This window comes from Chinchilla lanigera, unplaced genomic scaffold (assembly GCF_000276665.1).
Source record: "Chinchilla lanigera isolate Chin_1 unplaced genomic scaffold, ChiLan1.0 scaffold00121, whole genome shotgun sequence".
Lineage (NCBI taxonomy): Eukaryota > Metazoa > Chordata > Mammalia > Rodentia > Chinchillidae > Chinchilla > Chinchilla lanigera.
In genome coordinates, this window is record NW_004955522.1 from 1,494,119 (window position 1) to 1,509,796 (window position 15,678).

A 15,678-nucleotide genomic window follows, 5' to 3' on the forward strand; every position below is an offset into this window, starting at 1 on the left:
CTGAGATGTATGGACTGCAGAAGACGGCTATTTCGTTTCTTGGACACTGGGTTGAACCCAGGGGCTTCAACCTGAGGTACATCCCTTGCTCTTTTTGTTTTAAATTCTGAGACATGGTCCACTAAGTTGCTACGTTGCCCAGGCGGGGCTAAGACTGCAATCCTCCCGCCTCAGCCTCCTAGAATACTGGATTACAGCACTGATGACAGCCGGCTGGAGGCCAGCATTTCTGACATTAATTTCTGCTTTGTGATTTGGGTAATGTTCGGAAGTCCACTCATTTTCTGAGCCTTTATTATGATGTTTTCCTAATTCATGTTGTCTTTTCTTCCTTTTTCTCTTGCTATGACTCACCTTTTTTTATTGAGTGTTATTCCTGGTTTAATTAGCATTAAAACTAGTCCTCATGGTTACAGTGTGTGAGTGGATGTCTTTGCAGGGTACGCAGGCACAAGGTGATAGCCGCAGCTCTCCAGCATCATTGTCCTTGCTCTGCGTGTTTCAGGCACGTGTAAAACTGTGCCTGAAGGTTTTCTTCTGCTTTTACTTATACAGAGGTTGCGCAGAGGTTTTCTTCTGCTTCTACTTCCTCACTCTTGGCTCTCAACAAACAGATATAACTTTTTCAGTTTTTTTCAGTGAAAATCTGGCTTTTCAGTTTCTAATTTAACTATTTTCTGGTAAGGATATTTGACCTGTACAGTGGTGAGTTCATGTGTTGACATTTACCTTTGTGATTGGCTGATGGTTCATTTCAAGTCTGAAAAGTACATATTTTCTGTGTGTAGGGTTCTGTAGCTCTTTTATGTAAAGCTTGTTAACCATTTCGTCAAAATGTTCTGTTTGCTGACTTTATCTTTTTACTGCTAACATAAATTGTAAAGTCTTCCAAGACCATTCAGTTCATCCATGCTTTAAGGCTGTGTTCTCTGACAGATGCAAATTCATGATTGTTATATCTCCTTGCCTAATTTTTCTCTCTTATTACACAGTTGTCCTTTTTTGTCTCCATAGTCTAGTGATTTGATGTAAAATTTTATTTTTCTATGTTAATATTAGCTATTCTACTTTCAGCAATTTCTGAGTCTGTTTCTTTTATGCTTAAGGCTTCAATCTTTTGCTGGGCGTGGTGGCCCATTCCTGTGATCCCAGCACTCAGGAGGCTGAGGCAGGAGGATCATTGCAAGTTCAAGGCCAGCCTGGGCTACAAAGTGAATTCAACACTAGTCTGAACTGCATAGTGAGACCCTGTCTCAAAAAGATCAGGAAAAAAAAATAAATAAATAAATAAATAAAAGCTTCAATCTTGCAGTATTTGTTTTACTCACGTGTGTGAGTCAGGCCGTGCTTCCTTCTAGGAACAATATTTCCCAACATTTTCATGCCTTAACGCAGTGTTATTTCTAGCTCATGAGACAGTGCTCTTTGGGCTCCCAAGTCCCTGTAAGTGGGATGAGACTGTGGGGAGCTTCGTGGGTCTTGAAGGGATGCACTCACTACATTTCCTCCACTGGCCAGCTGTGAGCCTCACAGCTCCGCGTAATTGTGACGGAGACCTGGAAGTGAATCTGCTGAATCCCCAAGAAAAGAAGGCGCTGGGGTTTAGTGAGGAGCTAGTGGTCTCCAGTACAGTCTTTACATCTGGATAACAAATGCCTTTCTGCCTCTTGCTTCTCAGACAGAGAAGACCCCATTCTGTTAATGCTGTGCAATCTTGGGTCTCTCTCATGGTCATATGTGGTTCCTTAAGGACCTGTGACATGCAGAAAAGCATCTTATCCTGCACACCTGCAGCCCCCGCTGTTGCCTTATGTAGTAGAGGTGGATTAGAGGCAGAACATTAGCAGCGAAACCCCCTGTTTTCAAGAGAGGCACTGGAAACACCCTGCTCCATGGCAGTTGGTGACAGACTCCTGGGGACTTGGCAGGAGGAACAATTGAAGTCCTTCGGAGGGTAGTCCTGTGTGTCACATGCCCCCCCGACCCCTCACCACCTGCCTCATGTGACGGGGTCTGTAAGAGAGTACCCTCTGGGGCTGCTGCTGCATGGTTGGAGATTATAGGTTTCTTCTGATGGGGGTGGTTCTGGGATTTGAACCCAGCGCCTTCACACTGAGGTACATCCCCAGGCTTTTTAAATTTATTCTTCTATTTCAAGACAAGGTCTTGCTAAATTGCTAAGTTGTCCCAAGGCTGGGCTTGACCTTGAGTCCTCCTGCCTCAGTCTCCCAAAGTGCTGAGATTACAAGCGTGCACCATTGATCCTGTCTGGAACTCGAAGATTTTTGGTTTTGATAATTATAAGCTTTGAAGAGGAGACTTCATTCAGTAAATACCTTGTTGGTCTTAGTAGGAGTCAGATATTTCTTCCCAGTTCATCCATGTGCAGTCACCACACTGTCTTTCCTATATGTGAATTGCAAGTTTCTGTGTTTTTTAATTTGTCGTCATCATGAATCTCAACCTGTCTGTCTGTTTCCCTCCCTCCTCCCCTCCTCTCTCCCTCCTTCTGAACTCAGTAACAACTACCACGAGGTCTTCCAAAATAATGGCCTTGGGTCGAAAAGTAGGATCATTAACCTGATATGTGCTACTGGGCTGAATTATTTGAATTAACTCTCAAGTAGTAATGGGTGTTTGTCTCTCAAAGACTTTTCCCAGGCTTATTTTATGCTCTTCCGGCTTCCCGATCTGTTGGCGTTTTCAAGTGTATACTGTCCAACTTTCATTTCTGCTTTCAACCTGGACCATTCTTTTTTCCCAAGCACCTCTCTTTCGTGTATTGTCTTGATAAAAGCAGGAAGCAGCCAGCACATGCTGACATCCTCGCTGTTTTCCAGAGCCTCAGCTCAGTAGGCATTAGATCTACCTTTCAAGTTACGACAGAGGATAGTTTCACCAAATGCCTCTTGGCATGTGACACAAGCCACATGAGTGTCTCTGATCGACAGGTGGCTTTTGTCCATGTGGTGAGTAAGGTATCTGGGTTCCTTTCATACAGTAGCTCTTGTGTCCCTAGGAACTTATTATAACCCACACGTTTCCTGGAAGAAAGAAGAAAGTATGTGGACCCAGTTCCCACAAGGACCAGTCCAGGCGTGATTCTTCCCTGAGACCATTGGTGGGAACCTAGTTGCCCCGCCTCAGTATGACACAGGCAGGGACAGTGGCATTTCTGTCCAGGCTTCAGCTCCTGATGGCCATCCCATACTGCAGAAAAGGACAGCTGGCTTGAGGGACACTGTTTCCCTCGGTCTGCAGTGCACCTTTTTTATATAGTAGAGCCAGTTTTAAAATTCTAATCTATGACTTTCTGCCTTTTAATGTGTGGATTTATAAGCCCTTTCTGTTTCCCACAGATACTGATGTTTGTACTAATCTCTGTGTTTCATTCTGTGTTGTTTTTTTTTTTTTTTTTTCTAACAACTTTTTTTCTTGATTGTTATACTTAAATTTTCTGGACATATTTTTGGATCAGTTGAATCCAAAGTTTTGGATTAGCTGAGTTTCTTTATATCTGAGGCATTCCACACATCCTTTCTACCCCTCCTGATGCTCCTGTTACAGATTCTTCCTTCTCACCTTTGTTTCCCTCCCTCCCTCCCTCCCTCCTCCCATCCCTCCCCCCTCTCATCCCTCCCTTTCTTCTGTTATTCTTGAAATTTTACCATTTAATGTTATCTAAACTTTTTCTTACACAGTGTGAAGTTATTCAATATTATTCTAATCAACAAAAGAAGACCGTACATCATTGGTGGCGAACCTATGGCTCATGTGCCACAGTGGGCATACAGAACCCTGTCTGTATGCATGTGAACCAAGTCATCCCAGCATCGCCCCAGCAGCTGAGCATCTGATATTTAGGTTTAGTTGCAGTGCTGGCACTTTGCAATAAATAAGTGGGTGTTGAGTGGCACTTCGGGCACAGGGTCTCCAAAAGGTTCACCATCGCTGCCCTACGTGATTTAATGGCTCGGTGAATTCTTCCCTCCCATAAAACAAATCCTCGTTTCTGTTGTTTCACTTTCTTCTTCAGTTCATTTGTAAGTGCGATTTATTTGGTCATGTGGCTAATCTACACTGTGTAAAACTTGGCTGCAGCTTGACTATGACCCATCCTTTGGTGAGGGTGGTGTTTGAGTTCCTATCCTCTGTCTTTGTAAGTGGTCAGAGCCTCTAAGAGGCTGCCAGGAAGGTGCAGTTCTAAGCAGAAATCCCATTTCTTTCAGAAGCATGCTTCTGAATGTTTTTAGTTTATCTCTTGGATATCCTGCCTCGCTTCTGCAGAAGCTCTTCAGAGTCATTGTAAAAATTGCCACGGCCCCTCCTCGAGTGTTATGGCACTGTTATATATTTACTGTCTGCTCTGCATGGAGCTGGTCTCTTTGCCAGGCAGTGTGGCCAGCTTCTCAGGCACTATGCCAGCTGGCCTGAGGCAACCCGGCCAAGGCTTGGATTTCCAAGTGGCTTAGGGGAAATTGCTGCTGTCATTCTTACTAGACTACTTTCATTTCTACTTAGGATTTCCCCCCATGTTCATGGGTTCATTATACCGCCATTCATTCATTCTCTAATGTACAGCCTGCCTTGAAAACTTGCTCTGTGCTGTTCACTGTGTAGCAGCTATTCCAGATAGAGAGTCTGAACTGTACATTTTAATTTACTGTCAGTGTCAGTGTGTTGTTTTGGTTTTCCTTCATCGTGTCCCACAGTATTCTTGGGAATGGAAATTGGAGTCACCTTTTTGGAGGACACCCAGCAAAGAATATCTATCAAAACTTAAAGTATGGCTGTCCCTTGACCTAGCAGTTCCACTACTGGGGATTATTTTATATATATATATGTCACAAAGTGCGTGTATTTTAGCATTGGTTTCACTGGAAAAAAAACTGAAAGCAACACAAGATAATAATAAAGATAACAAAAATCAGAAGCCAGCAACCACAGGACACTGAGGTGCTTTTCGTGGCTATCACCCCCAAGGAGGGTGCTCCTGTTCTGTCACTCATGTTTTCACAGATGGAGAAGCCATGGCACTGAGAATTTAAGTAAAAACTTTGCAAAGCTAGTGAAGAAGGAGGGACAGTTTTTTTTTTTTTTTTTTTACAGTGATTGAGCACTCCTATGTGGACTGAACACACTAAAGGAAAGGAAAAGTATAGGGGCAGAACTCTATTTAGACAGAGTCTTCAGATAGGTATTTGTTGAAAAAGCTAGGTTGTAAAGCAACACATGAGCTATGACATTGTGTTTGTAGCAAGAGTTAGGCAATGCTTTGGTACGTGTAGGAAATGTACAGTATTGTGCAAGAACTTGAATGAGCCTCTTATTTAACCCCTCTTTCCTTGGGGAGGTGGGACTTGTGGACATTTTCCCTTTATGTATTTCTACTTCTGCATGATTTCTACTTTCTTCCATGACCCAGTTTTATTTTACCACTAAAGGTGAACTTAAATAGCTGAAGAACACTAAGGGTAAATCTAACTTCATGTCGGTAGTCACATACAGGCAATCTCAGCCGTACTGACAGTACCTGGCACTTCTGTGTTGTGTGTGTGTGTTTGTGTGTGTGTGTGTTGGGGGGTCTGTGCATTGAAGGGCGTCAACAACACCCCTGGCTTCTACCCATTCAATACCTGTACAGCCGATAGATGAGAAGCTGTGACAGGCAGAAATGCCCCCAAGAGCTGGGGTGTAGACTGGCTGCTGGTTGAGAACTTGGAGGTGACTGCTGCTGACAGTGTCCTGCTCTCTTTGAGAATACTGCAAATTTCACACATTCTTCAGATGGAGCCCGTGGTCCTCTAAAGCACAGCAGACAAGCCTTGCTTTTCTCTTTCTATTCAACTCAACCACTGTTGACCTTTCACTGGGTAATCAACAGGCTCAGATCTCTGTTTGTAACGGGGCATCCATGGCTTGGGGTGGAGGACAGTACCGATTTTTCCTTTCATCAGCAACTTACTGAAAGTGGGGATTCCAATGGTTAATAAGGTTCATTAAGAACACAGCTATTAAATATGCAAAATATATAGACTGTTCCTATTGAGAATGTAATTATACAGTAAATTAGCTAGTGTCCAGTGTGTCTCTTTTTAAGCACTTCTCTGATGTTTCCATTACTTACATAAGATATAGGGGATGTTTATTAAGAGTCTTCAACTGTGTATAAAAGTAGAGCAGTCAAAGTAATGGTGTCTGCTGAAGGATTCTTTATCATATGAATTTACCTTTAGTCATCTATTATTTATTTCAGCTATTTTATATGCCATTATAATAAATATTATGACAGAGAAAGCTTTTACGCTTCAACTTATGTACTACTCTTTACTTGCTGCAATCCTTCAGGAGAATGTAACCATGTTTTACCTATAGTTAACGTAAATCATCACTTACATTAGAATGAAAAATTCACTATGAAAAAAGGCTCTTTCTTCAATAGCAAGGCGTAAATGCATAATCATGTTGACTGCCAAACTCCCGTGCCACTCTCTGTCCTCTCTGAAACTGTTTTTAAGCTGCAAAGTGAATACATCGCATAGAGGGAAATTGGAAGGTTTTGGAATATTTTCACTCTCTTGTTAGTTTCTGGCAAGATAAGCATTTTTTATCCAGAGTGCAAAATATTGCCAATTACTGTCTGGGCATTTTTAATGGTTTTGCTTAACATGGCTTGTAACTCATACACCCAAGGAAATCACCTATTATCCAGTCTAATTTCTCCTTGAGCAACCTCACAGTTACCTATAGATATTGATACAGTTATTTTATAAATGGACTTCTACCTACAGAAGGCCAAAATTTTGACTTGTGTATAATAAAGAAAGAGTTGCTATGGTTTGCTTATTAGAGGTGTTTGTGTATTTGGGCAGGGGAGGTGCACAGGTGCTGATTTGGGAGTTGGGAGGGAGGAGATGTGGTGGTTGATTTCAAGGTTGTGGGTGAGAGACCCGAAACCTCTCCTCCAAACAATTTCAGGAAAATTCAGACTTCATCTAAGATCGTTTTGATGTGGTTTTCAATTTCAAAGTGTGGACTCTTCTCTAAGGACATTTTTTTATAAAAAGCACAGTGTCTTGTAGACTGGTAAAATGTGTGGATCCAGGAATGACACTTTCAAACTCATCCTGGAAAGAAAAGGGAAAGTGCATTTACCCGTGATACTTTCATTTTTAAGACTGAGCCCAAATGGGCCAACTCTCCATCAGACAGTGCTCATGACGTTGGTTTGGGTTTGTTCAAAACATTTGTGACAAGAAGCACAAGTCAAGGAAAGCATCTGTCTCCTCCTGCATTTCCCAGGGAAGATGCTGCCATCCTTTACTACCATTAACATCACTTAAATAATACTGGAGAAATTAGCGTTACGAAGCCCCACATAGCATACTGATGAATTATTAAACCGGTTTAGTTAGATCTCCATTGTAGTTCAGTGAATAATGTCATGTCAATAATACACACAGCGCCAATGTCTCTTGCTGTTGTAAATGTGACAACTCCTATTTAAGATTTCAGAACATAAAACCAGGACTGAGAGTCTGTAAAGTGGAAGGGTGAGAGACATCAGCATAATCCAGTTAAGGCCCATTGGATTAGAATTTGCGGGATGCCATTAGTAATAAGTTCTGAATATACATTATTGCCTTGGTTCCATTTTTCCTTCCAGCAATAACACTTCTATTATAAATTCTAAGCATATAAAATAAATATGATATAAAATAGACACAAACAAGAATATATAGATGGTGTTAATTTCTTTGTAGCTTCTTAGTGTTCCGTGTTGGGGAATAGAAGACAGAGAAACAGCACAGTGTGACATTCCCAGGATGACATGAGCTTTGGAACCAGCTACACCTTGGTTGGAAACCCGTGTCTTTACCAGCTGTGCCACCTTAAACTCCCCAAACCTCTGTTTTCTCTTCTGTAAAATGGGAGATATTACACATACTTTGAAAGATTTTTCATATTGCCAGTGAAGGAAAAAGTATTACCAAGTATATTATAGATGCTCATTATTTTGCTACTTTTATTATCAATGAATATATGAAAATGAGTTTCTTTTAGAAGGATCCATGAGTAAACTATTCCTCAAGTGTAAGAGATAGGTAGGCATGTAGCTCTGAAGTCTGTGGAGACTGGCACTTTGAAGCAAGGTTACAGAATTGCTTATTCACATCAAACAGGAAGTCTTGCTTCTTCAGTCGGGTATGAGGGGTCACCCACCACTAAAGTGGAATTTCCTGGGTATATTAGAGGCTGCGCTCTTTGTACCCACTGACTGTCTTGAAGTGACTCAGTTGTTTTGTTTTCAAGCCCTGTAGGGATCTGCTCCTCTTTTTGCCCCCCTTTGTGATGATGATTTCAGGGTACCACAGCAAAGAGCTACCCCGCCTGCCGCTTGGTGGGGTGCAAGTGTGCGTGGGGATTTTTTTTTGGTGGAGCCAAGTGGAGACTGCAAAGCCCATATATTAGACAAAATTAATTTTAAGCAAGATTGTGCAGTTTTCCCTAGCATGTTCCATACCATCTAGCAGCTCAGTTCCCACAGCAAATAATTTGGGTTCATGACAAGGAGAAGTGGGAGATTGGAGGTAACTCATCCATACCATCCCAAGTGATTCTCAGGCATATTATAATGAATGGTGATTGGCGTTTAAAAAACAGATTTGACCACTGGAACTATTCATATGGTGTTTTTTAAGGGCATGTTTCCGTGGGATAGTGCCGTCTTTATTTGCCCTCCCATGTTGGAGAGCAGAGTAGACCTAAGAGCTATTCCCTTGATGTGTTGTGGTGATGGAGAATACAGAAAAGAAGTAAAGAATATGGAATCTGTGACCAGTGGGTTCGCCTTTAGAGGTGGTGTTGGTGACTGGGTGACTAAATGAACTGGCTGTTGTGAATGTCGTCTCCTCCGTCGATCTCAGGAGCAGGACAGCATGCTGCCCACTGCCCTGTGTTACAAAACCACAAAACTCCTGCAGGCACAGATCTGGTGGTCTGGCCTGGGCTTGGATCCAGCTGCTATGAGCCTCTCTCAGGGGCATGGACGGTGATGGTAAAAGGAGGGCTGGGTTGCATGTGCAGTGTAGAGTATGGAATAGTGATGCAAAGCATGACTTAGTGTGAGTTGTGGCCCCCCTGTGTGTGCATTGTGTGGGTGACACCTTGTAAGCATTTGTAAGTATTAGCTTCTCTGTGTGTGAGATGGTGGATGACAGTAACTACCCTCTACAGGCTGTTGTTAGGCTGAGGGGTGCTGGTCACTCTTCTGAGATTGCTCCCTTTGGCTAGTGATGAACCATTCAACTCTGTCTGTAAAGAGTGGGGCTGTTGCAGCATGGTCTGCAGACCCTCATCAGGTGCCAGGCACTGTTTCTAGTGTATCCCCATCATCTCTTTCTCTGAGCTATTGTTAATTATTATTATTATTATTCCCATCCTGCAGAGGACAACCCTGAGTGCACGAGAAGAGTTGGCTTGCCCAGCTGGTAAGTGCTGGACCTGATTCAGACCCAGGCAGTGTAGTCTGGCTTGAGCCCATGGCCTTAATCAACACCTTTCAGTCCAGAGCACTCGCTAAATCTGGCCATGGGGACACCGTGCCCTCAAGGGTATTTGTGAAGCCTCCAGTTTCCTCCTCCAGCGTTCTATGCCATGCTTCACAGAGGAGCTACTGAAACTTCCCCTTAGCTGGTTATGTTAATTTTGTCAAATTACCGTGCATTATTACTGAGAATCAGCGGGCATTACATTTTGACAGTGGCCTTGCAATCATATTCAGAGAGTCCATGTGTGCCCCAGACCTTAGATTCATTATATCAGAATAAAGATTCTGACCACGCAAAGCAAATGCCAGTATGCCCATTGTCAAATAAGGCAGCTGAGGCCTGCTACTTCCCTGACATCCCGTTGGCAGCCCTGTGGTCATACTGAGCTGTGCCTCCAGGTCAGCCTGGCTCTGGAGTCTCTATTAAAAATGACACCTCCTCCCCATTTTCTCCTTAAATACCGCACACTCCCCATATGTTCGCTTTGGTTTCAGGCAGTATCACATCTGAGTCACACTTGGTTAATTTATAGTCATACAGTGATACCAAGGATCACTGTTGCATAACAACAAGCAACCCCTTTGATGCTGCCTTTACGAACCCTGGAGTGTCTTGAAGGTTTTAGAACCCAACAAAGGACAGTCATGAAGAGTTGGGTGTTGACAGCGCCACCATGCCCCAGGCACCCGTACACACCAGGGGTGTTGGAGCAGGTGGGCTTCTGAGCTACAGAGAAGTTGCCTGATGCTTCACGTGTGTGATGCCACCTGTGCAGTTGTTTCAAAGTGCTGGGTCCTAGCATCTGTATACATAAATTAAAGTACATTAACATTTCCATTTTGCCTGAGATGTTCAGTTTGCGTACTGGTGTGATTAGAGGCAAGTGTGAGGATTTGAGGAAGGGTTGAGAGATGCATTTTCCTTCCAGATTTAATATGCTCAGTTTGAAGTTCCTTATGTTAAACAAAGACAGGTGGATAGGTAGGTAGGTAGGTAGGAAGAAAGATAGATAGGTATAGAGGAAGGGAGGAAGGGAGATGAGGATATAGACTTTAGGGTGGTGGGATTTCAGATGCTCTTTGTGGTGTGTGTCCATATTCATCTGTCTTTTCTGAATTTGTGTAAAATTAATGTAAGTTGGAAGCAGAGAGTGGCTCGAAATAAGCCTGGAAACACTGACAGGGGCTAAGTCATGGGCTGTGTGTGTGTGTGTTAGTCATTTCTGTTCCTCGATATATATCTTCAGTTCCTCTCCTCTGGGCACAAAGAAGTGCACGCTAGAAGACAGGCACAGTGCTGGACTTTCTGTCAGTGAGACGTGATCAGTAGCCACACCTGTCACTGCCCCGTGGAAGCCTTTGAGATCCTGCTTGTGACGCAGTGCATTTCCTTGCCTATGCTGTGGAGGCTGGCCACAGTACAGGCTCCATCTCTGGGGCCTGTGGCTAACCATGGTGGGTGGGACCCACCAACCTGGGTTGAACATGGAGTTTGAGCAGTTAATAGTCCTGGGTTGTTTGAAGAGATGATCAGTGGGGGGTTGTTCCTTGCTGGGGCACATCCTAAGTGATACAGAAGATCTTGCTAATCATGCTGAGGGATTTGGACTACATCTTGTTGACTATTCCAAGCTACCAAAGCAGTGTGTGTGTGTGTGTGTGTGTGTGTGTGTGTGTGTGTGTGTTACTGTTGTCAATCCAGAGAGTGAACTCTGGCCAAATGAGACACAAGCTTTTCATGTTCCAGATGATATGTGCTAATTCAAACAACAGTTCATAAAAGTTGTGGGTTTCTTGGTAATAATGGATCAGTTGTATCTGGAGTCTGATGATGGTTATACACATCAGTGCACATGACAGAATGTCACTGAATTATGTACAAAGATATATTAAGGAAAGGAAATGAATACATCTTCAAACTGGCAAAACCCTCGTAATAACTGTGGTGCAGTAAATTATTGCCAATGTTGACTTTCAGGTTTTGATAATGTAAATACATAGGTAAGGTGGTGCCATTGGGGGACGCTAGATCATGAGTATAATGGTATGTTCTGTACTATTGTGACCTTTCCTTATAAATCTGTCATTAGTTTCAGAAAAAGTTAACAACAAGTTCATTGAACTAATCCAAGACAGTGAATTATGATCAGTCACAGATTCACTACCAGGCCCATAGGAGGTCTTACATTGGCAGACCAAATCTCTAACCATCAGCAGCTCACTCCTGATAAATGGGTTCTGTTTATAATCTTTCAGCCACGACATTTCCACTTAAAACTTATGCAATGCCAAACATTTCTGTAAAGCTGGTAACTTTATTAGACAGACCCACCCCCAACACACATACAGACACAAACAAATACATGCACATGTCCTAACTGCAAAAACTGTGCTATACTGCCCCTGGACTTGCTGTATTGCAGAGTTTTTCTGCATTTACCAGGGTCCGTAGCAGAAATAAGAAACCTGATACCCAAAGCAGAAGAATTACCTGAATAATAGTACGTGGACTTGAATCACTATCCCCAGGACCCTAGTAACCCACAGCTTGTGGATTAGTCTGTTAAACTGCTTGATGGCTTGTGACCCCTGGTTACCTCTGGATGTGTATGTTCTGATTTTGTTTTTATTGGTGGTGGCAGCTCTGTGCTTTATTTCAAAGTGAAGTGGGGAGAACCAAAAGACAGCTTACCAGTTGTAAGATGCACATAAAGAAGAATGTGTGGGTCACTTGGCCATGCTGTCATCCTTGTTGGAATGTTGCTTTGGGGTCCCCATCTGGGAATGTCTTTCCTGTTCTATGGGGGAAGTATATATGCATTTTTATAATATGTAATCTACATATCCCTTGTAGTTTCCTTAGGGAGCTTGGCGAGGAGAAACAAGCTCTTTACTACCTTGCCGCAGCACATGAATGTCTAATGTTTTTCTTGCGATGAATTCAAATTTCCATGAGATTCTGTAGGTGACAGTGGATATCCTGCTGAGGGAAGTGAGACAAGGGCCCGAGGAGGCAGGATGAGGGTGACAGACACTTTATTTTCTCATTCTGAATGTCAGCTCAAGGAGGTAAGTATTTTGAGATACAAGAACTTCTGTGAGGAGTAAATTGCCACTGACAGCCTATGTACTTTAGTGAGATCTTTAACCATCAGGTAAATATTGCTACTTGGACTGAAAGAATGTGGGCTTTTGCTCCTCATTCTGGGTGTCCAAACTCTCAACATAGGGTGTGACCTCACCCAAGTGTCTTCAGGTGTCTTGGTGGCAGTTTTCTTCTTTACAGGGAGGTGCTGGGCTCACCTTGCATAGACTACCCCTCTCCCCTGCTCTGTGATTCCCAGAAAACTGGAACTCGTAACAACATTCATGTGCTGGCATCTCCCCATTTTCATGGATCAGTTTGATGCTTCTCTTTTTCCTTCCAAAATCTGCATGTGTGAGCGTGTGTCCCCATTACCGAAGACCAGAAATTGTATCTGCATTGGTGTATCTTACTTTTATCACAGAGATGCTGTTGGGGTTCAGGCAAATCATCTATCACTTTATACAATGTTTCCCTAAAGATGGACGCTGTTAGTAGACATAACCAAGATCCTCCAGATCTCACAGTGATCTGGTCCAGCGTGGTCTTCAGGGAGGACCTTTGGACATCCTTTTACCTACCACCCTGTACTACAGTGTACCAAGACCACCATTTTATTGCCAGTTGGCATTAGGGCAAGAACTTGGTGCAAAAACATCTTGTCTCCTCCTAGATACATTTATTAAATGTCTTCTCTCTTCCAGACAAGGTGTTAGGCACTCAGCGTTTAACCCCACAACTGTATGAGTAAAGAATTACTACGTATTTTTTAACAAGTAAGGAAACTGAGGCTCACAAATGTTAAATGGTCCAAAGCGAGCCTGCTTTCCAGCTGCCACTGCCTGATGTTTATTGTTCAAAGCGCGGGGCTTGGGTTGGAGCCCAAGACAAAGGCAGCCAAGATAAACGGGCTGCAGATGCCCTAAACATCTCAGCACAGCTCGTGCAGTAACACAGGGTGGAGGATGTTTTCAGCAGAGCAATTTACATTCCGCTTCGTAGCGTTAGAGGTTTCGTGTCATCCTCCTTGGTCTTAAGCTTCCCAGTCTTGATTCGGATTCCCTGTTTGGCCATTCGTTTCATGGAGACTCTTCTTACCTGAGCAGACAGGTAGCCTCGACATCCTTGGCTTTATGGCCTTTGGAGGAACTAGGTCAAAGAAGTGACAGTATTTAATCTTATACCCCAAGGCTCCTCCAGACTTAAAAGTTGGCAGTGTTCCGTAAACACAAGGCAAGTCTGAAGGCCATCCGTTTGACATGTGCTTCCGGGATCGTGCCTGAAGTACTATGCTCAGTGAAGCACAATGTTGTCATATTCCGACTTCTGCAGACCTGGCTTCCTGCCAAGAACTTGGGCTTTGAGATCGACTGATTTGGGGTCAGTCCTTGGCCCCTTGTTAGCTCTACAATCTCTTGTAAGATGCCACCCTGCAAAATGGGAAGAAATATTGCTTGTTGCAGTCATTGTGAAGGGTAAGGAGAGGTTATGTGCAGATGCCCAGCCCGTGGTAGACGCTGCATAGACGGTGGCCGTTAGCATCACGTCATCAGTAAGTGCCCCACCTGTCCACAGAGTTGTTTGTATTACTCAGCCAGGGTCTCTTGAGGACCTCGGCCAGGCCTGTCAGAGTCCATTGGTGTACATGAGCCTTGCCTGCTTTTGTACTTTCTATAAATGAGTTCATTGCTTTCAATTTGTGACACAAGCTTCATGGAAAGATTTCAAAAGCTAGCTGGCAGCTCAAGATTAAAATGTTGTCCACCGCATCCTGGGCTGTTCCAGGCTTGGCCGTCATGGCCCTCTGTTCTTGTGACTTTTTGGAGTTCAGAATAAGGGGAGATAATGTGTGCCTGAAGACCCTTCGGAGCCTCTTCCATGGGCTGCAAGAATCGCAGCACAACCCCCACCCCGCAGATTTAGCAGAATCCCAGCCTCACGTGCTCCTGAACTTGGCAGTAAAAGCCTTGTTCTTCCATTCATTCCAATGATTTATATTCTCTCTGGGCGTCTAATATTAAACAGGGGAATTCCAACATGTTCCATAACACATTTACTGTAACTTGATACCGTGAACTAAACTTGCTGTTATTTATCATTTCTTTTTATTTTCTCTCATTCCAGCACAAAGCCAAGGTAGAAGCAATGACCCTGGACCTTGCTCTGCTCCGTAGCGTGCAGCATTTTGCTGAAGCATTCAAGGCCAAGAATGTGTGAGTGTTCCAATGGAGGGTTATAGATCATCATTCCTTGCTATTGTAATGTCTTTATCAGATGAGCACAACTGGGAGAATGCAAGGCTGTGGTGTTGTCTTGGCGTCCACACAGGAGGCTCATTTATATTGGCCCTGTTAAGGTGTCCCATATTTTCTTGACTCTAAGTCACCCTCATTATGAGATGTGTCATCAATCTAATAACAGCTTCCCAGATTAAAAGAAAAAGAAGAAGACACTATTAAGGAACTAGTAAAAGTGGCTAATAAAAGCTAGGCCAGTGTAAGATGAATCCTGGTTTTAGACCTTTTTTTCAGTGCCTCTCAGCTCTGAGGACAAACATATTTTAATTGCGTTAGGAACAAATTCCCTCTGTTATCTAGTACTGTAGGAGCCTGGAAATCAGAGTACGAGAGGATCCAGCACTTTGCAAGTCTGCAGTGATTTGATGTGGTGCACGGATCTTCCACACATGTAGACTCATGGGGTGAGAGACTCACTCCTTTTTTCCCATTCTTTCCATTTGTTCACAGTGCCTGAAGGAGAAAATTTTGGTGAGGCGCTTACATATTTTGACACCTTTACAGGCTAACTTCCTTTTCCTGTAGAGAGAGAGGAAACGGGAGAGGGGAGAGAGGGGAGAGGAACAGGAGAAGGAGAAGGAGAGGAAGTGGAAGCCGGAAGAAGGGAGGAAGGAGGGAAGAAGACCCCATGGTAAGGAAAGCAACCATGACTATCTGTACTGTAATTACAGTACTTAGCTCCCAAGTGTTTATTTTTACTTTGCCTCAAACACACGGCAAGCAGTACTGCTTTCTCATTTAACACA

The 15,678-nt window shown here is 43.4% G+C and overlaps 1 protein-coding gene across 1 annotated transcript in view; it reads left to right on the forward strand.

Moving 5' to 3' along the window:
• Wwox (WW domain containing oxidoreductase) overlaps window positions 1–15,678 on the forward strand; it is a gene marked incomplete at its 5' end in the record, with an annotated part of 919,641 nt that overhangs the window by 228,387 nt on the left and 675,576 nt on the right. The window contains 1 exon segment of the mRNA XM_013507098.1: window positions 14,760–14,848. Coding sequence (XP_013362552.1) covers window positions 14,760–14,848 — 89 coding nt within the window.